The sequence below is a fragment of the Sinohyriopsis cumingii genome, chromosome 18, assembly GCF_028554795.1.
Source record: "Sinohyriopsis cumingii isolate HCF-2022 chromosome 18, ASM2855479v2, whole genome shotgun sequence".
Classification (NCBI taxonomy): domain Eukaryota; kingdom Metazoa; phylum Mollusca; class Bivalvia; order Unionida; family Unionidae; genus Sinohyriopsis; species Sinohyriopsis cumingii.
The window spans coordinates 49,480,336-49,489,383 of NC_142978.1; the positions used below are offsets into that span (position 1 = coordinate 49,480,336).

General features: G+C 37.2%; 1 protein-coding gene across 4 annotated transcripts in view; it reads left to right on the forward strand.

Annotated features, from left to right (window-relative positions):
• LOC149776600 (uncharacterized) overlaps positions 1–6,640 on the forward strand; it is a 41,602-nt gene extending 34,962 nt beyond the window's left edge. For all 4 annotated transcript variants that reach the window (XM_089941085.1, XM_089941084.1, XM_089941083.1 and 1 more), the window contains 2 exons: positions 1,600–1,693; positions 6,107–6,640. In XM_089941085.1, the coding sequence (XP_089797211.1) occupies positions 1,600–1,693; positions 6,107–6,252 (240 nt within the window). In that variant the 3' untranslated portion in view covers positions 6,253–6,640. The remainder of the gene's footprint in view (positions 1–1,599; positions 1,694–6,106) is intronic.
• Positions 6,641–9,048: the final 2,408 nt, after the last annotated feature.

Genomic DNA, 9,048 nt, shown 5'->3' on the forward strand with positions numbered 1-9,048 from the left:
TTGGTCATAATAGTCTTCCTATTACACCTACAGTTGGCTATAGTGGCTTTACAGTTTGTCACTGGGTCCTTGCTATTATACCAGCAGTTGGTCATAATAGCTTTGTTATTATACAGGCAGTTGGTCACATGGGCATAGCTATTATGCAGGCAGTTGGCCATTCGGGCCTTAATATGATACCTGCAGTTGGTCTTAGGGGCCTTGCTATCATACCTGCAGTTGGTCATAGTGGGGCTGCTATTATACAGGCAGTTGGTCACAGGATCCTTGATATTATACCTTCAGTTGGTCTTAGGGCCTTTATTATTATGCCTGCAGTTGATGACTGGGGCCTTGCTATTATACCTGCAGTTGATTATTAGGGTCTTGCTATTATACCTGCAGTTTGTCATAGGATCCATGCTATTATACTTGCAGCTGGTCACAGGTTCCTTGCTATTATACCTGCAGTTGATGACTGGGGCCTTGCTATTATACCTACAGTTGGTCATAGTGGGTCTTGCTATTATACCTGCAGTTGGTCATTGGAGCCTTGCTATTAGACCTGCAGTTGGTCATAGTGGGTCTTGCTATTATACCTGCAGTTAGTCATTGGAGTCTTGCTATTAGACCTGCAGTTGGTCATAGTGGGTCTTGCTATTATACCTGCAGTTGGTCATTGGAGCCTTGCTATTAGACCTGCAGTTGGTCATAGTGGGCCTTGCTATTATAGCTCATGAGTTGTCTGTCTGCATATACTAATGGTCTGGCTCATGTGTTATCTATCTACACATACTAACAGTGTGGCTCATTAGTTATCTATCTGCATTTACCAATAGTGTGGCTACTTTTATATACTTCACAAGAAAATAAATTGTATGATGTGGCCATTGACCAAATACATATATGCAGTTCACATCACCAGCTGTTGTTTACGCTCTGTTCCAGTGTTATATTTTGCTGTTTGATATGTAATATGGGCTGGTATCCTAAGATACTAAAAAAAATCCTGTAAATGTACTTGCACTTATGAAATAAAGCCATCAAATTACTGGACGTATATACAGTCTATAGCATTACTATCAGATTACTGTACCTCAGCACAGTCTTTAGCATTACTGTCAGAGTACTCTACCTCTATACAGTCTATAGCATTACTATCAGAGTACTGTACGTCTATACAGTCTATAGCATTACTTAGTCTATTAGATTACTGTACCTCTATATAGTCTAGAGCATTACTATCAGACTACTGTACCTCTATATAGTATATAGCATTACTGTCAGAGTACTGTACCTATATAGTCTAAAGCATTACTTAATCTCTCAGATTACTGTACCTCTATACATTCTGTAGCATTACTGTCAGAGTACTGTACCTATATAGTCTAAAACATTACTTAATCTCTCAGATTACTGTACCTCTATACAGTCTATAGCATTACTATCAAGCCCTCAGATTACTGTAACTCTATACAGTCTATATCATTGCTATCAAGCCCTCAGATTACTCTACCTCTATGTAGACTATAGAATTACTATCAAGCCCTCAGATTATTGTACCTCTATACAGTCTATAGTATTATTCTGTAACTGGATATCTGTACATTTTTGTTACAGTTGCTTTGTGATGCAGATGTAGTGAGAATTGCAGATACCCTGGGAAAGTCTCCAGCACAGGTTTTACTCCGCTGGGCAATACAGCAAGGAATAGGTTAGTTACACACATAGCTTTGGTACAGTTCCCTAATACAAACACAGGTCTGTAACATGAGATACAGCCCAGTTTATGCTCTGCTGGTTGCTTCTGCAGAGAAGGATAACTACCTGTTTACAGCCAAGCCTCACAGGGGGGACTAGATCAGTGACACATACAGTACAGGTTCTTCTCTGCTACTCATTACTGTAGAGAATAGGTCATTTACATGTACAATGAAGGCTCCACTAAGCCTGGTTTCACAGCATGGATTAAATAAGTACCAGATATAATTCAGGTTCATTTCTCTGAGACAAAAATAGGTCAATGAATGGGATACAACCCAGTTTCTACTCTGCCAATTAGTGCATTAGGAAGTAGGTCTGTGAATGGGATACAACCCAGTTTCTACTCTGCCAATCAGTGCATTAGGAAGTAGGTCTGTGAATGGGATACAACCCAGTTTCTACTCTGCCAATCAGTGCATTAGAAGCAGGTCAGTGAATGGGATATAACCGAGGTTCTTCTCTGCCAATCACTGTAGTAGGGAGTAGGTCAGAGGATGGTATACAGCCCAGATTCTTCTCTGCCAATCAGTGCATTAGGAAGTAGGTCAGTGAATGGGATATAACCGAGGTTCTTCTCTGCCAATCAGTGTAGTAGGGAGTAGGTCAGTGGATGGTATACAGCCCAGATTCTTCTCTGCCAATCAGTGCATTAGGAAGTAGGTCTGTGAATGGGATACAACCCAGTTTCTACTCTGCCAATCAGTGTAGTAGGGAGTAGGTCTGTGAATGGGATACAACCCAGTTTCTACTCTGCCAATCAGTGCAGTAGGGAGTAAGTCAGTGAATGGGATATAACCCAGTTTCTACTCTGCCAATCAGTGCAGTAGGGAGTAGGTCAGTGAATGGGATATAACCCAGTTTCTACTCTGCCAATCAGTGCAGTAGGGAGTAGGTCTGTGAATGGGATACAACCCAGTTTCTAATATGTCAATGAGTGCAGTAGGGAGTAGGTCAGTGAATGGGATATAACCGAGGTTCTTCTCTGCCAATCAGTGTAGTAAGGAGTAGGTCAGTGGATGGGTTACAGCCCAGATTCTACTCTGCCAATCAGTGCAGTAGGGAGTAAGTCAGTGGATGGGTTACAGCCCAGGTTCTACTCTGCCAATTAGTGCAGTAGGGAGTAAGTCAGTGAATGGGATAAAGCCCAGGTTGTGCTCTGCCAACCATTACAATGGGGAGTAAGTCAGTGAATGGGATACAGCCCAGGTTATGCTCTGCCAATCAGTACAGTAGTGAGTATGTCAGTGAATGGGATACAGCCCAGGTTCTACTCTGCCAATCAGTACAGTAGTGAGTATGTCAGTGAATGGGAAACCGCCCAGTCTACCCTGCCAATCAGTACAGTGGGGAGTTGGTCATTTACATGTAAAATGAAGGCTTCACTAAAGCAGGTCACACAGCACAGAATAGGTAAATACCACATATAGTTCAGGTTCATTTCTCTGAGACTAACATAGTTCAGTGAATCAGATACAGCTCAGGTTCCACACTGCTAGTCAGTATAGTAGGGAGTATGTAATGTACATGTATAGTCATGGATTTACTGTGCTGGGCCATACAGCACAGACTAATTCTGTCAGTAATATGCATAGTCAAGGTTCTTTTATGTTTGATATTACTGTATGAAGTAGTTTAGAACAGCCAATGCCTTTTTCCATGGGAACATACAGCAGTGACAAGTTAGTAATATTTACAGCAGAGGCTCTGATGTTCCATACAGCAGGGACAAGTTAGTTACATGTACAGCAAAGGCTTAACCCCTTGGGGACATACATAAGGGACACATTACAAGTTATGTTTACAGCATACAGTAATGACCAGCCAGTTACATGAACATCGATGGCTTTTTCTCTATGGTGACATACAGTTTGAGTAAGTCAGTTACGTCTGCATCCAAAATTCTACTCATTGGGAACATACAGTAGACATAAGTGCAAGATTCTACTCTATGGGTATGTACAAGAGGAGTTTCTGCTCTATGTGTACATACAGTAGGAGTAAATCCAAGTTTCTACTCAATGGGGACATATAGTAGCGGTAAGTCCAATATTCTATGCACTGGGAACATACAGTATGGGTAGTTGGACCAATAGCTGGCATATGAGTCTCTAGTTGTTGTCTGGCCAATATCTGAGCCACTATTGGTGGCTGGCTTGCACGATTGCACAAATTATTGTCTAAAGGTAAACATATGGTAGCAAAAACTGACATGGTCACATAAAATAAACTAAACCATAGAGACTATACAGTAATTTTGACCTTGGATAATTTCAGAAGTATTAATTGGATTTAGCTCAAGTTTTGAAGTTAGCTGATGTTATTATGTCTGTTAGATTTCTAGATGTTTCAGTTTAGTACAGATATTCCTATGGAGATCAAATGGGCAGGGCTTGGGGCAGATGTGGAACTATTTATTAGAACAATGAAAGTAAACATTAAGTATAATTAACTTGATATCTTGGGAAATCTTTAGCACTATAATCTTATCTCAGACATCTGCCATAAAAGTCATTCACTCTTTTTAGGATGTCTGTCTGCCATAAAAGTCATTCACTCATTGTCATGTGTCAGTCTGCTGGAAGTCATTGACTCTTGTTATGGTATCACTTAGGGGTCATTTTGCTTCCATAAAATAGCATCGATTCAGCAGCACTCATTCTGTTCTTAGGCAGATCCAAATAGTCTGATTTTGACAGACTTGTTATCCATATTTTTCACTAAAGGGTTTCACAATGATAAAATGATCACTTTCAGAATATGTGAGGAACAAAGCCACATATTTTGCATTTGTCCTCAGAGAAATCAGTTTTAATATAAGAATTACTTTCTGAGAAACGAAAGTCTTTTTTAATATTTAGGTTAAATATTTCATTTTTTATACACTTACAGGATTACTGAATCATGTTAGGAAATTTATCTGTCAGTTATTCTATCACAAGAACATTAGTTTGAGACCAGGTACCTTGGCCAAACCTTATATGTAACAGGATTATAACCAAATGGATTTTTGGACCGTGTGAAAACACAATACAGTATGAGTGAATGAATGTTTATGAAATGAAATCTCCATGCACATATTTATTGATTACAGTGTATATAGTGTTATGACCTGTTATGAGAGACCACCTGTCTAGAGAGACCATTATATTTTGACAGGCAAGGTGGTCTTTCAAGACAGGTTCTACTGTACCTAATGTCACAGGCACACATGCAAAGTATAATGCAATAGCTGGGCAGCTGAGTGTTTCCCCATTTTCCATGTGCTGATATTTACAATGACTGATTTCAGTAGTAGAAAAAAACCCAGATGCACATGTGATCATTATATGACTACATCAGAAGAACAACTTCAGCTTTCATTATTGTGCGCTAATAAAAGCCCTGTTAGTTAGGGAATATACAGTATATATTTTGGCATCAACGAGTTAAATTCCAGGATAGAAAAGCTGAAGTGACTCAGAGAAGAAAGAAATTGTTTATGTGCAGTAACTTAAGTTACTGATCACAATTACCTTTAATTATAGAGCACATTCACTGAGCAAACTTTATTGATAACTTGGGATTTACAAAAAAGAAACTTAGTGATTTTGACTCAACATGTCTGTGGCATGTAAGAAGAAATAATGGTTTTAGTACAATAACTTAGTTCTAACCACTTATCCTGGGCAAACTAACATTGTTAATGGCTTGCATGTATAGGAGAAGAGACACCTATTAAATTGGGATTAAAAATGGCAATGATCTGGATTGGTGTGACTCTAAAGATAGAAAGTTGTTTCCCATAATAAATCAGACAAGAAAAATGTTGTTAGCTTAGCCCAGTAATTTCAGCTCTAAACTTACTAAGCTCTGTGAATGGCTTGCAGTAGGGGTAAGCAAGACAAGAATCTCAGTTGGGGATTGAATGGTGAAAGGTCAAGGTCATGGTGGGACAAAGTAAAGGTTTCTGCACCTTGGTATGAAAAATAACATGACCAAATATTATGGATGACATGTGAAGAAACTATTGAATTTTTTTATATCTAAAGGTCAATGGTAAGGGCATCAGTGACACAAAAAATGGACACAACTGTGAATTTTATTGAACAATACTGATAATATTGCAAACTTGATTTTTTTGAGTCATCTATGCCTTTTTTATGCCTACATGCAGAACTACTCAATACAAGGTTGTCATTTACTGTTTATAGTAGTGTTATTATTGTGTTTCCCTGACTTTAAAACAATATTTAACATTGCAAGATTTTTTTCTGATTAGTTATTTGTATCCATAATTCAGTTTCCATAAAAGTTAGTAGTTGATCATTGCCATTAGAATTTTGCCCTTTGGTCTAACAAGGGTTTTAATCTTTGTATTTTGCAGGTGTAATACCAAAATCTACAAATCCGGTACATATCAAGGAGAACATGGATATCTTTGGTTTTAGTCTGAATGACAAGGACATGGAGACTTTGAATAATTTGTCCAGAGGCAGCCATTACTGTTGGGACCCCCACCATATCACATGATATTAATGACTGTTCCTACATGTCATTACTGTTGGGACCCCCACCATATCACATGATATTAATGACCGTTCCTACATACCATTAATGTTGGGACCCCCACCATATCACATGATATTAATGACTGTTCCTACATATCATTATCTTCACTGCATTCAATATTCCTAATGTGATGTATGTTATACACTAGGGGTGAAATGATTCATCGACATATTGATGCATCGATACTTTTGCTGAAACGATACACATATCAATACAAGAGACGGTTAATCAGTACACAACGATACTTACCACAAGCATGTTATTTTAGTCTTCAGCAGTCGTGAATAATTATTATTAGTTGCCTTGTTATTCTGTAAAATTATTATCCATTAAACAACATTTGCAGCCACAGGCACTCATGTTTATTAGTAAAAGCGAAACATTATTTGAGAATAGCCACTCACCGTCTACAAGTTAACACAAAGTGGCATGGTTCATAATCTCCCCCCCCATTTCATGCTAATTATCTTAACCCAGAAGTATGTTCAGCATATACTATACATTCCAACCATATTCCACATGTATAATGAAGTACTTTACTCATCATTTAATAACAACTTTCACATGAAGTTTCTACTTTGAATTGTATCTTGACTTCCTTTTTGATTTTAAAGCTACGCTAACGGTGTTTTACATGTTGAAATATGTTACATTGAATTCTCATTTGTGGCTATTGCATGTTCCTCTCCAAGTTAAACAATAACCACCAATCAAAAATCAATGTAGTTTATTCTCTGCATGACAAGCAGGAACTATCACAGAGCAAGAGAGAGACTTCTCGGGAAAGTCATTAGTTATGTCAAGTGCTTAAGCAGAGATGCTGTCAGGGTGTGCCATTGTGCAAATCATGCAAAATTTGTACAAATTTGTGCGCTTGGAGAGCAGTGAAAAGCAAGAACTCACGTAAGTTTGTTGAAAGTCCCACTTATGAATGTGTGCTCGGAGGAGTATACATTTTTTATTTAACCGTTCTTGTCAAGGCATCTATTTTTTTCTTCAAACATGACATGAACGGTTGTGAAACTAAATTTGATTAGAACAAAGTGCCCAGGAATAAACATTATGACACAGTTGGAGCCATTCATGAAGAAAGTAATTTTTACAAAGGCATGTTTAAAATATGGATTACCTAGAAAAATCCCAAAATGTCTGCTTCCCGATGTGGTTCATTACGATTTCATTTTTTGGCAACTACATGCTGATGATAGTGATGATGACAATAATTTTTAAAGTTATGAATTATGCCAGATTATTGGAGCTGGGAAAGTGTTACTGGAGACACCAAAGAGTGTTTTGAGTCCAAAATGGTGTTAAATACAAGTCAGATGTACATGCTGGATGAATCTAAAATAGCAGTGTTATTTTGAAATTAAATGTACAAATAAAGTAGAATAATAAGCCTAATTAAAATACCGATAGTTTCAAAAGTATAATGCAGTTTTCAATTTTTTTAATTAATTAAATTCACCCTGTGGATCATATGCTGCAAAACTACATATATCCATATCATGGTTAAGATAAATTGAATAAAATAAGGTTAAGAAAATGCAATTAAGAAATAAAGATATTTTAATACCTATGTCTGCACATGCCTTGATGGACTAAATACCCATATACAGCATTATGGAACAAATAAGAAATTTGGCATTGTAGTGAGTAAACTAATGATTTAGCAAAAGACTTTTATATTAGTGAAAAATCCTATTTTGGAGCAGATGTGTCCAAAAGACAAGATTTCTGGAAAATTGTACGTAACAGTCACAAAGATCAGTTTCCAAACATATTCAAGCTGACAAACCTAGCTATGTATATGCCTCTTCAGAAAGAAGCATAGAACAATATTGATACAAAGAAAAAGAGAAAAGAATGCTCAGAATTAATTAACAGATTAATGCTTATACAGCTAGAAGTGACATCTGTCACAGATATTGATTTCAGTGGAGCAGGAAGAAAGATATAAGGATATTGAAATTCAGATAAATATTGACCTATGACCATTTTATCCTCCACTCCTGTTTTCTTTGATAAAGGGGGAGATCTCCTTTAAAATAAAAATCCTGTCATCATCTCTCCCTCAGTTGTACATGCGAAACAAATTTGGAATTTCTTTTTTGTATGCAGAGATATTTAACCAATGAATGAAGGAGCTGATGGAATAAAAGAAATTAGCATAGAATTAGCGATAGGGCAGATGTCAAACTGCTGATGTTTATCACCTTGTGTAAGTTAAAAGAAAATTGTATAATAGGACTCAGTGTTGTCATTAGTTTTCCTTCTTCATTACAAAATACAAGTACCTGTGGCTGCAGCAGTCTTTTGCATCTTTAAAAAATAAAATGAGATAGATTTTGTTGGTATTCAACTCATGCCCAGATTTGTTCTAGATGAGAATGTTTTTACATGAGGAGCTGCAATATTTCTTCTGTTTTGAAGATAACATCGTAATGTCTTCCAAGTGTAACTGAGACATGAAATTGGTAATAAGATGTTTTCAAATCATTCATGTTGTACAAAACAAAGGGAGTAAAAATGGAGTCCCCCCCCCCCTTAAATGGCCTAAACTGTTGGATAAAACTCACTACAACAGAGGTAGTCTGTTTGAAAGTATTGTTGTTATCTTCTCATCAATGATTTCACAACCAACACCATTTGAACCACTTTGAAATAATATTGATCGGTATTAATATACACCGGGAGAGTTAGAATGTGGGCAGCGTCACAATACTGACTCAGTCAATGGTTCAGCAATTATGGAAA